Source organism: Achroia grisella, unplaced genomic scaffold (assembly GCF_030625045.1).
Source record: "Achroia grisella isolate CSIRO2021 unplaced genomic scaffold, CSIRO_AGI_Agris_v1 utg114, whole genome shotgun sequence".
Taxonomy (NCBI): Eukaryota; Metazoa; Arthropoda; class Insecta; order Lepidoptera; family Pyralidae; genus Achroia; species Achroia grisella.
Window position 1 is genome coordinate 2,063,049 of NW_026712585.1, and position 20,846 is coordinate 2,083,894.

Below are 20,846 nucleotides of genomic sequence, written 5' to 3' on the forward strand. Positions count from 1 at the left end.
CTGTAGAATTTATACATATAGATAGTATTACTATATTACTATGTATTAATATGAGTATAAGTAGGCCACATCATACATAAATAAAATATTTAATATTACGTCTTATATAACAAGATAAAAGAAGTAGTAAACTTACTATAATAGAACACGTTTTTTTAAATTTTTACTTCTCAGGAATTTATTTGCTTTTCTATAATTACCATTGTTTACTATTCGTATGCTTTATTTTATTAACATGACATTTTCAAATTAAGTTGTGTGGTATTCGGTAATTAGGTATTCAAATAATTTACGTACCTATTATTTCAATACCTAATTCCTTATTTATATCATTCTATAATGTACCTAACTCATAGCGGCTCCTGTTAAATTCAGGATTATTTAAAAAATATATAATTATATTTTTGAATTTAATTAACTTTTTAAGGCATAATCGAATTTCAATTGATCGATCTCGGATAAAAAAAATAATATTACATGAAATACGATCTATCAGGTTTCTTAATTCTATATAATTATACAAAACATACATTTACCTATCTCAATCGGTCTCATCCATTCGAGAGTACTAGTTTTTTTGTTATATTGTACTGCTTCACAATCTACACGCGGACTTTCCCCAGGTATGTAATGATATATGTACGTCCCTGTCAGATTACTGATCGACATATTTTGTGATCCAATGGTAATGTTATTTATACTCAGCCTCAGTATATCTGAGAAAGAGAAATTGTTTAATAAAATAAAAGTGCATTCCAAACATGACGCAGAACAACAATGCACACTCGTACATACTGTGCCGCGAAGACACATTAATGTTACTCAAATGTTCTTCACAATGGTGATTATATTTTGTATAACAAATAGAAAAAAAACAATTAACAATATTAATAATATTCTGCTCAATATTACAAAGAGGAGGAGGAAATCAAAACAGTTTATAATATTTTAGTCATTATCTATTATTAAACGTCTCAAAATAGTACGTACTGTTTCGCTTCAACACGCTTTTAAGGACACATTTATACATGTGGACGTCATTTTATAAACAAAAAACACATTTTATAACGAAAACAATCTCACCATCTAGTTTCTTCTGGTTAAAATGAACAGTAACAGATATATTAACGTCCGTCTCTTTGTAGTAACAAATAATTTTTGATCCATTTTGTATGTTCTCTAATGTAAATTGACATCTATTTTGTTTTCTTTCACTGTTAAGTTCTGTACATGTAGTACCTGAAACGATACAAATGTTTATATTACACTCGTAGCACAGTCGTAGGATTGAAAATATCATAAAGGAGTTCACCATCATATCATGACCCACCAAATCAATGAACAGCGATCTCTGAATGAAACAAACACGCACTGATTCATGTATTTCATCGAAATAATAAATAATCCATGAAATACGTGAAATACGAGTACTGTATATCTGGCGAAGTCTCTGTTTCAAATCACAAAACAAATCAGATAAAAATTATTTATTTGCAAAATACACGATTTGATTTGATTTAATTGTGCATATTGTTTTTAACAATCTTAAATATTAAGCCGTGCAATTGTTTATACATTATTATATGCATATCGCTCTAATAGTGTATCAATAATTAAATTAACTTAATATAATATATGTATAATAAAGCTGAAAATTTTTAATAAATTGAAAATTAATATACAGCATCACTAGCGGACCCTGCAAATGTTGTTTTACCATATAAATTAAATGCGCTATTAAAAATAGGGGTTGGTTATAGAAGGGTGAAAATTTTGAGTTGTGTGTATTTAGAGAACAAAGAAAAATAAATTTCATCAAAATCGGTCAAGCTGTTTCCGAGGAGTAGGTATAAACACGAAGCCTGTGATACGAGAATTTTATATATTAGTTTATAACTCTTGAAATGACATGAAAAGGATGAATGTTAAATAATATGATTAATAATAGATTCTCAGGTAATCGAAATTGCGATGTATAAAATAAACAATAACGAAGTAGTGTGTTGTGTCTAACATGCTCGCGAAATAACGAAAAGATACAACAATAAAGAAGAACTCTAATTTCTAGGGAACCTCATTAAGCCCATGGGTTCGATCATAGAGTACGTTGCTAGCAATGTGACCAATAATCTCCATTGCTAATGGTCTTCCCTCCAGACGAAGTACAAATATTCAGAAATATAGTAAGGCGAGATCTACCTACTATAATGATTGTGGAAATAAATCACGAGTATGTACTAATGAATAATGACTCATTTTAATAATAATAATAATATAATTTATTGCGTCAAATCTAACTTACTTGTACTGCAGTATGTGCATGTGCTGTTGATCAAATTATTACTTTTATATTCGCATTCTATTTGCAAATCTTCACTGGGTGTATAATTGTATACAGAAGTTACATCTATAATATATGGATTCTGATTCTCCAGTACTGTCAAATTTTGCTTGGTACTATTGACGCTTACAGTAGGAAATGCTAGAATAATATATTATTATAACAACATGTAGTTTTAACATGGTTTGATAATTAGAAGCTTTCTATACTTTCTTTGTATCTATAGTAATTATTAAAGTCAGAAATTATAATACTTTGTAAGTTGGCACCACACTATCTTTCAATTGTTCAATTGCTCATGCAATTTCCCCAAGTATACGAGTAGAGAGATAGTTCATGAATGTTTGACGACGTTGGATCATGTTGACGCGCGCGTGCTCCTATAGCCTTAAATTGTACTCAGATGAAAAGTGTTGGCCAACTCGTACGAACAGACAGACACCTATAAATGCACATCAGTGCATCAGAGTACCTATTATCACTTGAACATCCTCCATCCGTATTGATCGGTCATAAGGTAGGATTGTATCCATGTTGAAGCGTTTGTCTGTTGGATGACTTTCATCATCATAACTTCTAGATTACATTTGTTTTAAAATGTACCCGAAATGGCAATTGTTTTCAACGCATATCAAAAGAAGCTTCTCATTAAAACCGCATATAGTTAGACTATCTGCCCCTGACTATGGATCCGCACCACTGACATCAATCTTCTCGTATTTCGGAGTCGAATATTCGAGGAACGCAGTACATAAAGTTTTAGACTATGGAATTGTCGGAGGTACAGTAGTTAGACAATGTGCAGGGATCAGTTTCTGAACTGCGTTTAAATTCGAAGTAATAACCCTGTGTAGCTAGTACAAGGCCAGGCCTATTTTGATACGCCGCGCCGATACGAACACATTATGCTAAAACGAACTATCGTTTTAGCATTATGTGTTCGTATCGGCGCTTGGCGCCGGCACTATACTAATAGTGCCGGCTAATTATTATCGACACAATTCTTCATAAAAACGTCAAACGTCTTACGTACTTCAGATATTACGTTACACTGTCATGTCCTTTTCATTTAAACAACGAGTATGTTCTGAATTTTACTGAACTTTAATTTAAAACGCAAGTTCATACGAGGTTCGTGTATGTACTTACAAGAAATTTCAATCGTAAATAAATATATGACTAACATGCAATCTAATAAATGTATTCCTTGCCAGAATAATCATAAAAATCTTTTCAGTTTGGCAAAGATGTTGCGTAATATAATCAAATTATTAATATATTAAGGTACATGACCTTAAGAACTCACTTACCCAGAGCTTCTAAATGCACACCACGCACATTATGAGCATACCAACTGCCATTATATAATTGTGTCTTGTTATAATTATTCGCCACATCTTTATTAGTTAATAACTGTAGAAACCATATGTTGTTTTTGTTTTTATTTTTAGGTGGCTGTAAATAGTAGATATTATATATATTTATAAATATATAAAATTGAAGTGTCTGTAATTTCAAATTAACAGCTTTTCTCTAAATGCATAAATAAAGTATAGACAGTACTTGCATCAAAAAGTTGATTAAAAGTTATTATGTCTGTCTGTTCTTGCTAATCTCTGAAACAGGTGGATCTTTTACTAAGTAGTAACTTAGGCTACTTTAATATTAAAAGTTTTATTTAATTCAAATTTTATTAGGAATGTATCTCTCATTGGCTCATGTCTACATAATTATGTTGAGACTAACTAACGTCATGTTATTTGGAGTTTGATTTCTATTGGAATGACGATATGTTGTGACTGCCGGTTAGTTGACTTCAGCGGTACGTTAGCGACCTGTCCGGTACCAGAATAAGAATATAATAAGCTTTTCTAAGACATTCAATAAAATATGATAACTGTAATGGTAACACTGGACAGACTGGTCCCAGATTGACGGTGAGCCAGTGAACCAATCACTGAACACCACACTTGTATCGAGATTTGACCACCACGCCGCCGCGCCGCGTCGCCGCGCCGGTCCGTTCTGTCTAGTTCTGCCTCCTGTATGCGTGATGGTCGAGTCTATGGGCAGATGTAACTTCGTACTCCATTAATATACGCAATCATATACTTTGTTTATGAAATATCATATGCATACTTACCAATTTAAACGATACGTTGTAATTACAGTTATGTTCTGTATATGAGTTATAGTTAATTTCTTGAGTGAATCTGAAAGAATGTCATATACTATATGTACATTTTTATACCACAAATTACAATCGATTACGTTCGTAGTCTGATGGTAAAACAAAATATTCTGAGAACCTGTGAGCCGAAAGGGAAGACCATCAAAAATCTAATTTAATTATCTCTGTATTGTGACAAAAGGCTGTAAAACCGATTGCAATAGATGAATCTTGAAAGTGAACTATTCTTTAACCAACTCGTGAAGGAAGGCGGACACTTGCTGAGTAGACTGCAAGACATTTCTGTTTGGAACCACTTCGCTTGTGTGGCTACTGTGTATTCTTTGTTATCTATCTACGCCAACACGCAGCGATATATAAAAACTTTCGTATAACAAATTTTTACATTCGTAAAAATTGAAATGGTGGTGGAGAGCAACGTGTACAACAAGCAAATCGTCAGAGAATAATAATAAAAAACTTTACAAACAAGTATCTTTAGTACATACAAACAAGTAGTTTTAGAAAACAGTGTAGTTAGATTCTCGCAATCTAACTACACTGTTTTCTGTATCTATTATATCTTGCATAATAATATTTATTTTTCCAATAAATATCTCGTGGTGTTACTCAGTATTATGCAGTATATGCTCTATTGTATACAAACAACTTGCTAAATAGCGCGCTCTACATTTTGTACTGTGTCATCTAGCGTGCCTTAAACAAATTAAATCTCATCGATGAGATCGCCTTTTGTGTCAGTTATTCTAAATTTATTATTTTCTGTATGTGGTGGACGCGGAAGAAAAAGTATTATTAAATATAACATCATTGATTTTTTTAACTGAAATATTTTGTTTTGAATAGCTGAGCTTAAGTATAATTTTGACAATAATTTCCTCTCGGCTAAAAACTTCTAAAACGTTGAAGAAAGTTGTATTATGAAGCTTAGTGAAAGCGGCGTTTTAAAAGCAAGACTAACTAAATAACGTCTTTTAATTTTTCTACAAATGGGCTTTAAAGTTGTAATGCATAAAGACTATTTTTATCCATAACGTACTTTCTAAAACATGTTAGAAGTTTTGGTCCAGGAGGAAATGGTTCAACTTGATCTGTTCCCGACTTGCTGTCATTGCATTAAGTATAAGGTGCGGTCCACAGGTGCGACATTCGATCTACCTATACCGACCTACTAATAGGGATAGAATGGTTGCACCATTCTATCCCTATTATTATCTATATTTACAGAGTTCGACGCTATAAGAAGTCGTCTGTGTGGTACATTTTTCTACCTATTTCTGTCGCCAAGCAGCTAGCTTTATAATTTGTGTTTCGGTTGAAAGGTATAGTTACAGATAGGCATCGCACCTTCTGGAATGACAACGCTTGAGTGGTATCACAGGTGTCATATGATAGAGTGGAGTCTGAAATGCTGTTATATATGAACAGCATTGTAAGCGACCACTTACTGTTAGGACAACTTATTCGCCTTTCCAATTCCATAAAAACCATGTCTTTACGATGGCACTATGATGGAAATATTTTAATTATAACCAAAATAATCGAATGAAAGAAAAGTTACTCACGATGCATGGTTAATATACTTTGAGTATAAAAATACTATGTTAGCATGTTCTCCTTCCAAATAGTAACATTCTATATTCGATGGATAATAACTAACATTAAAATATATATTACGTTCTGTAAAGAAATAAAATAAGTAGTTAATAACGATAAAAACCCCTTTTAAGTACTATATGTGCTCTCGGGCTATCTCAAAATAGCATGCGTAAGTCAATTTAATAAGTAGGCAGTCATTTAATAGTACTTGCAAATCTATATGGGTATACGCTACTGCTCTCATTAGCGCGTATTACTTAAATTATCTAAAGATCTTTTTAAAACTTTCAATAAACATTTGCACATATCATACTGAAGTAATTACTAATTACCATAATTGTTTGTTTGTCGTCCGTTCATCTGTCTGTCTGTCTCGCTTTCACGTTGAAACTACCGAACCCATTTAAATAAAATTTGTAAACACAGATGGTCTAGACCCTGAAAAAAGACATTGGCTACTTTTCTAGACTCTAGACTAATTGTGTTCCAAATTTAATTTAAATCGGTTCAGTAGTTTTGGCGTGTAAGCAAGACAGACAGACAAATGGACACAGTTCCTTTCACAGTCACAATATTAGCGGGGAATTTATTAAACTAACCCAAAAACCCAAATAAAAAAGTTTCATCGTTCTAGATTAAAAAATAACGAATTTATGTAAAAGCTTTCATCCCTATTTTATTTTACGGGTTTTAAGGGTATTTGTTTTTACAAACCCTGACAAAGGACATAGGCTGTAAATGGGTTGAAAGGGTAGATGTAAGCTGTGTATTAAATATAAATAAATATGACCTATAAAATTTGTAGAAAGTTTACCCTTAAGGGTCTAAAATAAAATAGGGGATGAAAGTTTTAACGTAAATTCGTCATATTTGAAGCTAGAGCCTTGATACACATTTTTAAGACTGTTGATTAAATATGACATTCAAAGTTTGTAAACAATTTGTAATTGGGTAAAATAAAATAGGGGATGAAAGTTTTTATGTTAATTCATCATTTTTTAAGATAGAAGCTGGAAACTTATTTTTGAGGCTGTTGATTAAATATAAATAAATATGACATACATAGTTTGTAAAAATAAATACCATTAAGGATGTAAAATAAAATAGGGATGAAAGTTTTTATTTTTATATAAATTCGTAATTTTTGAAGCTAGAATGATGAAACTATTTTGGGTTTTTTGGGGTTAGTTAATTAAATACCCCACTAATATGACTATGACTGTGAAAGTAACACTGTCTATCTGTCTGTCTGTCTCGCTTACACGCCAAAACTACTGAACCGATATACAGGAATAGATGATATAAATGAAACAACACAATTAGTCTAAAGTCTAGAAAAGTAGTGAATCCGGAAAAAGGGCTGTAAATGAGTTGAAAGGGTAAGTGCAAAGTTATATGGATGTATCACCATTTTCAAAGCTGAAGCCTGAAACTTATTTTTTTGACTATTAATTAAATATAAATAAAGAAAAATTTAAATGTTTATATGAAAATATTGTAATTTTTAAAGCTAGAAGCTTGAAATTTATTTTTTAGTCTATTGATTAAATATATATATAAAGGAAAAGGGTTCTAAGGGGTTGAATGAGAGATGAAATATTAAAGAAGTGAATAGCAACATTCGTAGTAAAATTTGCATTTAAATATTCAATGAAATGTATTGACGAATTCTACATTTAATTGAAATATATTTTATTAACTCCCAGTTTCTCTCAGTGGACATAATTTAAAGTATGTAATGTAGACCCAGATAAATACAATGTCCCGTAAAATAAACATAAACAGCTAATTTTCTGTATGTATGTATATGAAAACCTAGCTGTATTACAATCAATACATAATACAAAATCTAAAAAGTATGAAACCGCGTGATCTTTCATTTATGTTTTATTCTCTGAACTTTTTTTTATTAATCTTATATCTCCAAATAAAAAAGGATAACCGGCTTCCAATTTTTTTTTTATAGTAGTATGGTGGCAATCAAACATACGGCCAATCTGATGGTTAATGGTAGCCTATGGACGCCTGAAACACCAGGGGTATCACGTGTGCATTGCCGACCCTTAAGAAACCTTAATACACCCTTCTTGAAAAACCCCATGCTGTAGCCTTGAGAGAAAACTTCAGCAGGAAGTTCATTCTACAATCTAAGTGTACGCGGGAGGATGCTCGTCTGAGACCGCACTGTCCGAGACCACTTAGCTTCCAGCGTGTGGGGATGAATTCCCTGTCGGTGGCGAGCGATGCAATGATAAAAAGTAGTCGTAGGCATATCGAACAATTCCTCAAAACACAGCGAAGCGAAGTCTCGCCTTAAGCTAAGTGGTTCGATACCGCCAGAGAGATTGGGGTCATCGAAAATTCTCATAGCACATCTCATTATTGAATCTAATGTATATTTACTAGCGGCCGCTCGAGTCTTTCTCCTTTAGGCACAAAACAGAGATGTTCTCTAAGATCTTTTATGTCAAAATAATTCTTTTTATGTCAAAACTGTTTATATAACTTGTTTTATTGTGAATACATTGTTATTACTCTACGCAAATATTTAATATTTATATAATTCTTCTGGCTACAACGCCTTCCACACAAAAGAAGATTATTGGCTCTCCCGTAATATTTTTTCTGAACTATTTAAGAAAAACAATCCCACAGTACATAAACTTAGTGTAACTCTAATAGTCAGGTCAAGATAGATCGCAAATTAAAGAATTTCACTTGTGTTTATATTCCGTGTAATTTACTCATTATTTTTTAAAACTATGTTTTAAATCCGTTGTCTTATTACAATAGCTTTTATGACTGTAGCGAGATTCGTCAGCAGCTATTCAAGGAAGAAATAAATAAGTTTAAGAATATGTCCAATTTGAAAAGCTCAGAATACAATAGTAAAAAATTATATAAGAAAACAATTTCAAAATAATATTCATAAAAGGAATGTTAGTATTACTATAACGTTTTATAAAATAGATGCTGTAGTATTTGCAAGAAAAAGGAACAATCGTTCATCCACACATTCATCATAACAAACTTTCGCGGCGAGCCGTTTATTCTGATGTTATTAGTAGGATTAGTTGGATACACCGCGATTGGAGGCGTTTATAATTAAGCAGTATGTACTCGTACATATAGTAAACAATATTAAATACGAACCTGCATATATACAGAGGTAGATATTAAACAAAATGAATAACTTAAACTCCAGGGCTGACATATTGGCTGTGATCACCATTGACTCAACTGTAGGCGAATCGAGATTATTCTATGGACAATACGACGCCGATAATGTGTATGGTGGCCATGTTCTCTGCTCATTTACTGTTAAGTACAACATGACTCATTACTATTGTTTGCTGGAACCATGTTAATGTGGCCATCATTTAAAGTTTCAATATTGGGATGACCAGAGTAGGTATATGAAATCCACGAATATTTCGTCTACTGTGTTAGTTGCTGGAGTGGAGCCATAAGTGGTTTTTAATTTTTAACTTCTTTTGATTGTTATTTTTTGGCCTCGGTACTCTAGCGGTTTAGCACACCGGCACCGCTTTACTTCCGATAATTGCAGCTCTCGACACAACGCAGCACATGACAGTTACCACGGACGTCACAATAGTTCAGACAAGGTTTATGATTCTTTTGGAGGTGTCGTCATAGAAAATGCTGTACAAACAGGAATTATGACTATGTGAATAAGAGTTCGGACTTTTTAAAACTTATCTCTATTAATATTATAAAGAAGTAAAGTTTGTATATTTTTTTTTGGGGTAATCCGGTTCTGCTTATTCGATTTTAAAATCCTTTCACTGTTAGTAAACTATATTATCCCCGAGTGCTATAGGCTATACAATATCACGGTACGACCAATAGGAGCGGAGCAGCGATGAAAAATAAGGCAATAAATTCATTTTGAGCGCTTCCTAATCCATATCCAAATAAATACATCAGTGTCGAACAGTTTAAAAGTTAAACAATAGGGCCCATGAGAAGCCAGGGCAGGTTGATAGTTGTCAATATATACCTGACAGAAAAGCGATGTTTCTAGTACTTCAATATGAATATCCTACAAATATATGTAGTGTGGTATTCTTATTTTATTGACTAATAATAAAATTAAGGACAAAATAATATTTCGTTGTTTTCCTTTTATATCATAATAACAACTCATAATTTTTCAATATTGTATTAATTGGCGTTTGTTTGTATTATCTATATTTCTATATTTATAGCAGAATATTGTGCCTACAATGTGCCTTTGCAATGTGCCTGCGCCTTGCAATATTTCTGTCAACAATCGAGACCCTTCCATTAGTACCTCTCCAGATAAAGTTCAGTGTAAAGCAGTCTACGTCTCGACTCCGCGTCGAATGTACGCATTACGAATAAGCCACGTAGCACACTATATAGTAAACTATATATACATATATAGTGCAATAAATAGGACTAATATTTCACCGGTATACTCACTGCCTAGACACTACACGTCATCACGTCATACACAATGGTACAGTGATGAGGTGATATCATCACGCTACAACATATCTAGCAATGATGTGATCATTTAACCGCCATGTTAATATTTAGTTGTATTTGGATGATAAAAACACATATGAGATAACTGAAGCGGAATAATAATATAAAATTATTATAATAATACAGCTTCATGGCAATTATCTTATAGTGGTTATATTAGGCACATTGATTTAAGCAGAAAAAGTATAATCCATCACATTTAAAATAAGTATTGTTGCTAAGTAACAGTTTGTATGTAACGTGCAACTGCGATCGGAACGAAAGTAAATTATATTTACTACTATATATGTAATCCACTCAATATCTCTATCAGGCCCATGTTGCCGATGGCAACCTTTTTGACAGTTTTTATGTTTTTTATATATATTTGAATTTTATATTTTTACGTTCTGTTTTCATATACAGTTTGTTTTCTTATGCCATATTGTCTTTATATTTTTGCTAGCGAGAGGACCACAATGTTACGGAAGGAAGGACTGTATTAAGACTGGTTAAAAATGAGACACGTTCCTAGGTGAGGTAAAATATGTGTAATCAGCTCGCTAGCAAAAATATAAAGATAATATGGCATAAGAAAACAAACGGTAGTTCTATGGTTTTTGGGGCAGTTTCTAGTCCTTTTGCGGCTATTTATATTAAGAACAAAAATGCAACAGAGTATCAAAACCAATTTCCAGACGCGGCGGAAGCTATTATTCATAATACTTATATGGACGATTATATAGGCAGTCATCCTAACATAGAGAAAGCGGCTCAAGTAGCGAGGGACGTAATCGAAGTACATAGTCGAGCACTTTTTGAAATTCGTGGGTGGGTTTCGAACGAACCTTCTGCTTTAGCACTCGTCTCTCCACACTTACGTCTTGTACAGTCGACATCTGTCGATTCAGTTGATTTAGGTCACTTTACCCAAAGCGTATGGACATTGGGTTTGATATGGCATCCAGATAAAGACACTCTCGGTTTCAGTAACAATTTTGTTCAAGAATTGCCAAAAAAACTTACTAAACGGGTTGTTCTATCGGATTTGATGCGTATATTCGATCCCTTGGGTATACTGTCACCTCTTACTATTAGAGGACGTATAATACTTCAAAATATCTGGCGTCTAAGTATCAGCCGGGATGACGAATTGCCGGAAGATCTATTAAAAAAATGGCGTTTATGGCATAGCGACATGTTGTCTGTTCTGACTTTAAAAATCTCACGCTGGTATCTTCTATCAAATCATGTAGAACATCGTGAGTTGCATATTTTCTGTAACGCCAGTAAGGATGCGTGCGCAGCAGTAGCATATAGGCGTATTACGTATTCTGATGGAAATGTGCAGCTCATGTTAGTTTCCAGTAAAGCTAGAATAAATCCCATAAATAAAGTTCATACGATTCCACGTTTAAAACTTCAAAGTGCACTGATTGCAGCTCGTCTTGCGCGTACGATATGTTCGGCACATGCGTTTAAACCTAATATTAGGGTTTTCTGGACGGATGCTCGTAATGTACTTGGTTGGATTCGTAATGACGCTCGAAAATATCAAACCTTTGTTTCTGTACGTTTGGGGGAAAGCCATGAACTTTCAGATGTATGCGAATGGCGCTGGGTACCTACAAGATTAAACGTAGCAGATGACGCGACTCGCTCCATACCCAGCGACCTTACTAAAAAAATTAGATGGATCAACGGTCCTGAGTTCTTGCGGTCTTCTCCAAATAACTGGCCTCTCGAACCATCCATCTCAACTCTCCCATGTATAGAGGAGTTGAAACTATCTTATAAATTATCACACTACATAAATGTCACCTACATCTTTTCACCTATCGCAGCCTCTCCTACACATTTTAGTAGTTACCTTAGATTACTTAGATCTACTGCCCGTTCACATCAGTTTATCACTCTTCTCATCAACAGGTACAATGTTACGAATAGAAGGGCACGACTGATGGGTAATCGCAGCCAACCTGCGAGATCGTCAGCTTCAAGCTGCGTGATACACTTGCCTCCTTTAACGACTGAAGAGATACAACGGGCGGAGAATCACATTCTACGTCAGAGTCAGGTATCTTTCTTTACCGAAGAGCTAGCAGCAATCCGCTGTGGCCTGCCAGTACCTCGAGGTAGTAGAATAGATAATATCGACATATTTCTTGGAGAAGAAGAACTTTTACGACTGCAAGGGAGAATAGATGTAGTAGAGAATGTCAGCAATGATACAAAAAGTCCGATCCTCCTTGATGGTAAAGACTATGCGGTAAGATTAATGAAATACCAGTAAAGTACTTCATTATCATCAGAAAGCTGCACATGCTACAGTATGCTGCATGATACTGTAGTTAATGAGTTGCTTCAGTCATACTGGATTTTGAAACTCAGATCAACGGTCAGAGCTTTTATTAATTCGTGTCAGATCTGCCGTATAAAGAAGGCAACACCAATTAGTACATCGTTTGGAAACTTACCAGAAATGAGACTTGCTCATCATAAGAGACCGTTTTCTTACGTGGGTTTAGACTACTTCGGCCCTCTCTTGGTATCCGTATGTCGACACGTTGAGAAGCGTTATTGTGCACTTTACACTTGCTTAACTACTCGTGCTATACACCTTGAAGTAGTACATAGTTTGTCGACTGATTCTGCAATTCTGAGCCTCCGTCGTTTTATTGCAAGGATAGGGACCGCACTAGAAATTATCTCTGATAATGGGACAGCCTTTGTGGGTGCTGCGAGGATATTGAGGGAGCTGTACGGTTCGAGTGTTTTAAATACCGCAGCCAATTCCAACATTCGTTGGCGTTTTATTCCACCAGCAGCACCGTTTATGGGAGGCGCTTGGGAACGCCTAGTTAGATGCGTGAAGTGCGCCCTGAAGTCATCACTATAAGATCGACGAGTTTCTGATGAGATGCTGATAACTCTTCTTATAGAGGCAGAAGCCTTAGTCAACTCACGTCCCTTGACACATATCTCTGATCAACCAGGCTCAGAAGAAGCATTAACGCCAATGCACTTTCTCTTGGGTACATCACCAGGAGCGCAACCTACACTGACAACACAATTTTCTGATAGAGACCTGGTGGGAAGACAGCAGTGGAGAAAGGTACAGAGACTTACCGATCATTTCTGGATGCGTTGGCTTAAAGAATACCTGCCGAATTTAATACCAAAATCAAGGACTGATAGAAATTCTAGTCCCCTACGCGTCGGAGATCTGGTCCTAATTTTAGAGAGTAACCTTCCTCGAGGTAGCTGGCTTAGAGGCAGAGTTTCGGCGGTTTATCCTGGCTACGATGGAGGTGTACGTGTCGTCGACGTTCAAACCGCTGGCGGAACACTACGTCGAGCTTCTAAGAGGCTGGTGCGGTTGCCCATCACGTCACGTAACGTCTGTCGTGAGACACCCAATCTGGCAATGGAACGCACTCTATGTAGTTTAAAAGGATCACCACCAGAATTGGGCCCTTTAATACATATGTCGATAAACTCTACTTCAGACAGTTTTGAGAGCCCCCCAATGCATTCCACCTTGAGGCTAGCCATCGGTCCAGATACCCCTATAGCGCGAGAAATCTTAGAATCAATAAAGGTAGAGGTCGATCCATCGTCCAAAAGAGCAAATGTGTCGACACTACCCTTAGGGCCGCTTACTGTAACCGCCACAACTTTTAACAATGGCCGTAAAGTCTTATGTTCATTGACGTATGAGCAACTGTCTCGTTAACGTTTTTATCGGTTGTCATAATCGGAGGACAAACTGCGGAATTCAGGGAAATCTGCGCTCGTGGTTGGTCCTCCTTATATCCTCTATAGTAACATGATTATTACTGACAGAGGACCCCGACACACCCGACAAAAAATGAAAAAGTTTGTAACAGATGCCTTAAGAAAGGTTTACATAGATATAAATATTGTACTAGAGGGGATTTGTGTAATATTTCTGGGTGTAAATATAAGCATCATAAACTTTTACATAAAATGCAGTTATGGCGACTGTTGAAAACTTAGCTGATATTGACAATGTTTTATAATTAATTATTAATAAGATTAATACGTTGCTGTCATATACTCCTACGAAGTCTTATTTTTGGAATCTGTCTTATGGATAAGGTATTTTATTATTAAAAGGGAACTAATTGATGGTATCTTGGTGATGACTATCGTCCCGACCTTTGACGGTAAGAAGATGAACAGTTTTGACTAGTGTTTGAGGATTTTTGGGAATTAATTGTGGGAATTCCTGATGGTGCAATACATGGTTGTGCTGGTTTATCCACGTCCCTTTGGGTATTAATTGTGAGTGTTCCTGATGGTGCAATATATGATTGTGCTGGTTTATCCACGTCCCTGTGATGATCCTTCAAGAGGTATGGATGTGATAGAATGTCCTATACAGGTTATACATTTCTCAGTAAGTTTTAATGTCAGCAAGGCCTGCAGTATACTGTAAACTCTACTAGATTAGATTTATACTTTTTTAGTGATCTTCACTAACAGTCATATATACATAAATAAAAATGTTGCAGTAATAAGAAAAAAGACTAGGTAAACGAAGAAAATATATTAATATAGACTACTGACAATTAGGAATTGAAGTGTCAAAAAACAAGAATGTAATATAAAAGAACTATAAATTTAAATACAAATTTAGAATATAAAATACATATCTGATTAGCCAGTTACAACACTCCCCCTTAATCAGATGTGGTCAAAAAGCAAAAAAAAAAAAGGAATTACAAAAAAATATATTTGCCAACCCTATACCTACTATGTGTTTGATAAAACATCAGCAGGCATGTCACTGCTTTTGAAATATTCTAAAAATAAAATTTTATTACACATCTTGTTTATAAAGTAAAATATTATTATTATATAATATATAACATGAAAATATTATTATAAATAACATCAGAAAAACAAAGTATTATGGAATACAAAAAATATAGCATCTAAAAAAAAACATTATATTTTTCAGATGTATAACTAACTTGTATCCTTAAACCTTTTATTCTTTTAATATATGTATATGTGACATTCAAAAGTATAAATATATGATATATGATAATAAAAAGTATAAATCTAATATCAAATTAATCGAAATCTCATATTAAAAAGTATAAATCTAATCTAGTAGAGTTTAGTGAACTTATTAGAAACAGAGACGCGATCCACAAGGGCAGACGTATCGTATAAGCGACCTCCGAAACAGGGGTACGACTGCGGGGACACGTTGTAGAAGGTAGGAAATCCACAAGAGCCGAACTACCGGTGGCTTGAATACCAACAGGGGCAGTACGACTGGGAATGACCACCCTAGGCTCCGTTGCAATATCCATACATTTGTTGAGCCAATGCTGAACATATTTAATAGAGAAACGTAAGCTACGTTCATTTTCAGCTTCAATCTCAGCTAGTTGAGCAGATAGCTCCAATTCGAGTACCTCACGTTCTCTTTGTTGTAATTGTCGTTCTCGCTCCGCTTCTTTCGCAGCTGCGGCTCGTTCCAAATCCAAGAGCTTTTTTGCATGCTTGACTTGAGCGGCTACGGAACGGCCTCTGACAGTGGAAGATGATGTTGTGGAACCTGAAATAAAAGAGCTTGCTGCGCCCGTTCTTTCGAGCGGCGCGCTAGGTTCCTCACCAACTATATCCGCGGAGGATTCCGCTCTTGGCTGACTACTCTCACCCTTCGTTTGGGAACGTGTCTTCATGTCGGAGAAAAATTTAGAATTTTAATATATTGTAATACTAAAGACGGCGAAAGAAAGGACTACAATGTTACGGAAGGACTGTATTAAGGCTAGTTAAAAATGAGACACGTTCCTAGGTGAGGTAAAATAGGTGTAATCAGCTCGCTAGCAAAAATATAAAGACAATATGGCATAAGAAAACGGTATATAAAAACAGAACGTCAAAATATAAAATTCAAATATATATAAAAAACATAAAAACTATCAAAAAGGTTGCCATCGGCAACAACACGGTAACAACAAATAACGGTATTTATATGCAGCAGGCAATCGCAACACTTTTTACGCATTATTCCTTCTGTCAACGCCTTGTCAGAATTCACGTCATATTTTAATGACTTGATTTTTTTTTAATTTAAATTTTAAATGTTAAAGTAAGAGAACTGGCGAGCAGCACCGTGTGTATATTTACACGAACCATTTGGAGCCACTTTTGACCCTCTCATAACTCAAAAACTCTTTCACATAAACCTGTCAAATTTGGTTCATATATTGAGACTTGCAAGATAAATATGTGTTCCAAATTACATAAACATATCTCATTCCAAATATCGTCATTTTTATCACTGATCAACTATAGATCAAAATTATAACCCACTTCCAGATGACCTAGGAAGTTCAAATTTGGCATGCAGATAGGTAATTAGGTGAATATAAAGTGGTGCCTTACGTAAGTTAAAGTGGTCATCCATATGATATAAGTAAGTACTACTCTTTTATCTACAAATGTAGATTCCTAAGGATCTACACTAATATCATAAAGAGGAGAGATTTGTACTTTTGTGTATTTGTATAATTGACCTCAAAAATCACTTCACCATCAGAAAGGTCCATTATTCTCGAGTATCATAGAGATTATATTTATTAGTACAAATAGTATGAGACCCGTGCTAAAACTTTAATAAAGTACCAATACCAATTCAATAATAACCCGACACCTACTTATCATGACATATACACTATAGACGTGTTTACTGCACTGTAAACGAAGTCATAAAACGATGTATGTACTTACTCGTATGTTAAATCTCAGCATTTGTTTACGATATATTTTAATACTTGGAATTGTTTAAAAATTTGCAGTTTTTATAAGTATTTGAAAGAAGTTTCAGTATTCGAAATTTGACGTCCTCGGTGGTCTAGCGGTTTAGCACACCGCTTTACTTCCGATGACTACGGGTTCGATTCGTCGCACGTTACATACATTTGTATTCACGTGTACGATTGAATGTATTAGTCTGGGTGTTGCCTAAGTATATTATGTTACACAAATATTTAAGTATTTATATCAGATGGGACTAGATGGCGCGGTATGATATGTCTAGATTTATTATTATTATTGTATGGTTTTCCAATAAAGTGTATTTACCACATTGTACGAGTATTATATACGATGAAACTTTTTATTAAAATTTGTATTTATACACTTATGCTTTGCAAAAATACATAACTATAACATACATATTGTATATATAATAACTAAGTGAGAACTAATAAAAAAATATAAATATCGTTAACGCAGGCGGGAGCACCGTTCCATCATATTAAATAACTATCTATATTAAAAACTATTTCAAGCTCATGTTTCAAATGTTATAAGAATACCATCACGGGTTGTCTATTAATGTTTTTGGTGCTCAAGTACCTATATAGGTGACAATACTGGATTAACTCGAAAATTACAAGATTTGAAAAATGCACTTTAATGTATTAACTTAAAGGCCTAATTTCAAAAATAGATAATTTTACTTAACACCTACAGGTATTTTCTCTCAGTCAACCATAGGGCAATCAGAGATTCATGTGGGCGGTGTATTTTTTTTTAGGGTTGATAATGGAATGCTGCACCCGCCTGCGCTAACGGTTTACGCTGGCGGGGCACCAGTGGAGGATGATAGGATGATCATGAGGTCAGGTCAGTTAGCCCATCGTGCAAATTCACCAGGAATTTAACACGATGGTTTCCAGGGGGAACCGCGTGGAGGTCGACCTGACATGGTACATTGCTAGCAATGGGTTTATCAATCTACATTACTAACAATCCCCTTCCCCCCTGGGCGGTGTATTATGAATGATTTATATGTAATAACATACACATACAATATATACACAAATCAACAATGAAAGTCAGGTACCTGAAGGAGAAGGGGTAGAAGAATATTAAATAGCATTGAAATTTGGGATGAAAGGAATTACTCTAGTTCAAAGAAATGTGTCTACGTAATTTTGATTTAAACGAGAATTTGGAAGCGCTGGATTTAATGTCAAGGGGTAATTCATTCCAATGTTTGATGGCTCGTGATGTGAAAGATTTTGAAACGAAGTTCGTACGATGAGCAGGAACGTGGAGAAGTAAATTCCTAGAAGGACGAAGGTTGCGATAGGAGATGTCCTCATGAAAAAGAAATTTGGTATTAAGATACTCGGAAGAGGTATAGTAAAGAATAAAGAGTACACTGCGTTGGTAGATTGGAAGCCATTTAAGCTGAGCGTGGTAAGGTCGTACTTTCTAAGACCGGAAATGTAACGTATACGTATACAGTTATTGAGAAGACGATCCAATTTCTTTAGAAGTTCTTCATTCATATCCGAGCAGCATACACCAACGTAATCAATAATGAGGAGTACCAGGGACTGAATGAGTAAGGTCTTAGTATTGAAAATTCTTAAAACGATATGCTAACTCCACCTGAGGGTGTTATCAATCGTTAATCCAAGGTCATTAACATTCGAGCAATAAGGTATCGACATTTTATTACCCACACCCGAAATAATTGCTTGGCATTTGCTATGGTTAACAGTCCTCAGTGTAGGCAAGAGCATCGTTTAATAGGATTACAGCTTCAGATATTTCTTCAACTTCAGTTATATATTATAATTATACTAGGTGTGCAAGATGTTAAAGCTCATCTTTTATCAAATTATTAAGTTAATAACAAAATTGGATTCAGGATATGATTTGAGAGATTCGGTGGTCTAGCGGTTTAGCACACCGCATAATTTCCGATAGTTCCCGGTTCTATTCCTTGCACGGAGCAAATATTAGTATTCATAATAACGTTTATTTGTTTTAGTCTCTAGTTAGTTTTCTAGGTATATATAGTATATATGAAAACTAATATATTTAACTACATATTTCTTTTAGGAGGCATAACACAAGCTTTACTTAGCTCGGGATTAAATAGTGCTATGTGAAATGTGGTAAAAAACCGATATAATGTTCTGTACATGAGGTGGGCTCCTGAAGATCTCGGTGGTCTAGAGGGTCAATAGAATGTACTATTTCCACCAGTTGTTTAGAATCCTGTTAGACTTTAAATACTATAGATACTAATCAATGAAATATTATTGTCTGCATGCCACGCCATGCATGCAACGCCATGCATAGATGGCGTTGTTACAAAATTAGAATGCACTAATATTTTTGTTTATAGAACCTTTAGAACCTTGTGGTTTTAAGAACTGGTTTTAGCAACTTTAGTGTAGACTGTATATCTCTAACTCCTCTGCCTTCCATATTTTTTCTCAAAGTGAACCTTCCTATTGCTGAGTGAATATGATGAATGTTTCTTTATTTAATATTATTTTAGTATTGAGTGCATCAAGTTCTGTATCTATTTATTTAATAATTCCAAACGAGTGGATCAATATCTGATTGCGTAATTGCTAATAGCTTTTTGTTGTGTATTCAGAGCCATAAAAGTACATTGTCTATGTTTATGATTAATTACTTACTCTATGGTCGGTCGGTGTGTCGAGTCGAGTCATGTAACAAATGGTTATCTTGTTAATATAATAAATTTGTAGTCATATAAAATAAAAGAGTCATACAATATATCTGAAGTCTTATTAACAACATACACTGAATTGGGCAATGAACAAACACGAAACTTTTATTTTCCTTCTAGCTGATATGATAATACATAGCTTAATCTTATCGAGTCTTATAACATGGTTATTTGTAAGACTGTTTACTAGTCCATGTCAGTATTTTGTTGATATCCTAGATAACTCAATTAGGCATGAGCTCGCATCAGATAGGGACCTTATTGAAACATTTGAATTCTCAATGCAAGAAGTATTATTCCAGTTTTTTGACTCGTGTGTTCTTTTGCGATATAATATACATTATTACTACTACGATTATATACTACTACGTAATATGTACTACTTAATATGACTCTTCAATGCGAGGTTAACGTTTCGTTTTATAAAAATATTGACCACTGCCATAAAAGATATATTCTCTTTAGATTAAACGTTACGTAGGAGCAGATGGCATGATTATATCTAGTACTAGGTATGCCCGTGCGTGGTTTCATTCAACTTACTGTTTAATATAAGAAAAATGGCGGGCACCACATTGCATTTCTTCTCTTTTTACTCAGTTTAGCTACTGAAGGTTATAGCGTGATATTAATCTGCCGTTTGCAGGCATGAC

At 34.6% G+C, this 20,846-nt stretch overlaps 2 protein-coding genes across 2 annotated transcripts; one reads left to right on the forward strand and one right to left on the reverse strand.

The window, feature by feature from the left end:
- Window positions 1-345: 345 nt before the first annotated feature.
- LOC131850563 (uncharacterized) lies at window positions 346-9,426 on the reverse strand. The gene is made up of 8 exons (XM_059200850.1): window positions 9,285-9,426; window positions 6,098-6,212; window positions 4,485-4,554; window positions 3,652-3,796; window positions 2,303-2,482; window positions 1,084-1,239; window positions 537-716; window positions 346-362 (listed from the first exon to the last, which is right to left on the reverse strand). The coding sequence occupies exons 1-8, from the start codon at window positions 9,361-9,363 to the stop codon at window positions 346-348; spliced, it is 942 nt and encodes a 313-aa protein (XP_059056833.1). The 5' UTR covers window positions 9,364-9,426.
- Window positions 9,427-11,256: 1,830 nt separating this feature from the next.
- On the forward strand, window positions 11,257-13,542 carry LOC131850571 (uncharacterized). The gene is made up of 2 exons (XM_059200858.1): window positions 11,257-12,912; window positions 13,069-13,542. The coding sequence occupies exons 1-2, from the start codon at window positions 11,257-11,259 to the stop codon at window positions 13,540-13,542; spliced, it is 2,130 nt and encodes a 709-aa protein (XP_059056841.1).
- Window positions 13,543-20,846: the final 7,304 nt, after the last annotated feature.

Bases quoted from the DNA above. Each gene is read 5' to 3' on its own strand.
- LOC131850563 (XM_059200850.1), bottom strand. From the start codon at position 9,363: ATGGTGATCACAGCCAATATGTCAGCCCTGGAGTTTAAGTTATTCATT. The intron at 1,240-2,302 runs GTAAGTTAGATT...GTATCGTTTCAG, and splicing joins ATGCACATACTGCAGTACAA to GTACTACATGTACAGAACTT. The intron at 717-1,083 runs GTGAGATTGTTT...TCTCTTTCTCAG, and splicing joins TAACCAGAAGAAACTAGATG to ATATACTGAGGCTGAGTATA.
- LOC131850571 (XM_059200858.1), top strand. From the start codon at position 11,257: ATGGTTTTTGGGGCAGTTTCTAGTCCTTTTGCGGCTATTTATATTAAG. The intron at 12,913-13,068 runs GTAAGATTAATG...AATTCGTGTCAG, and splicing joins TTGATGGTAAAGACTATGCG to ATCTGCCGTATAAAGAAGGC.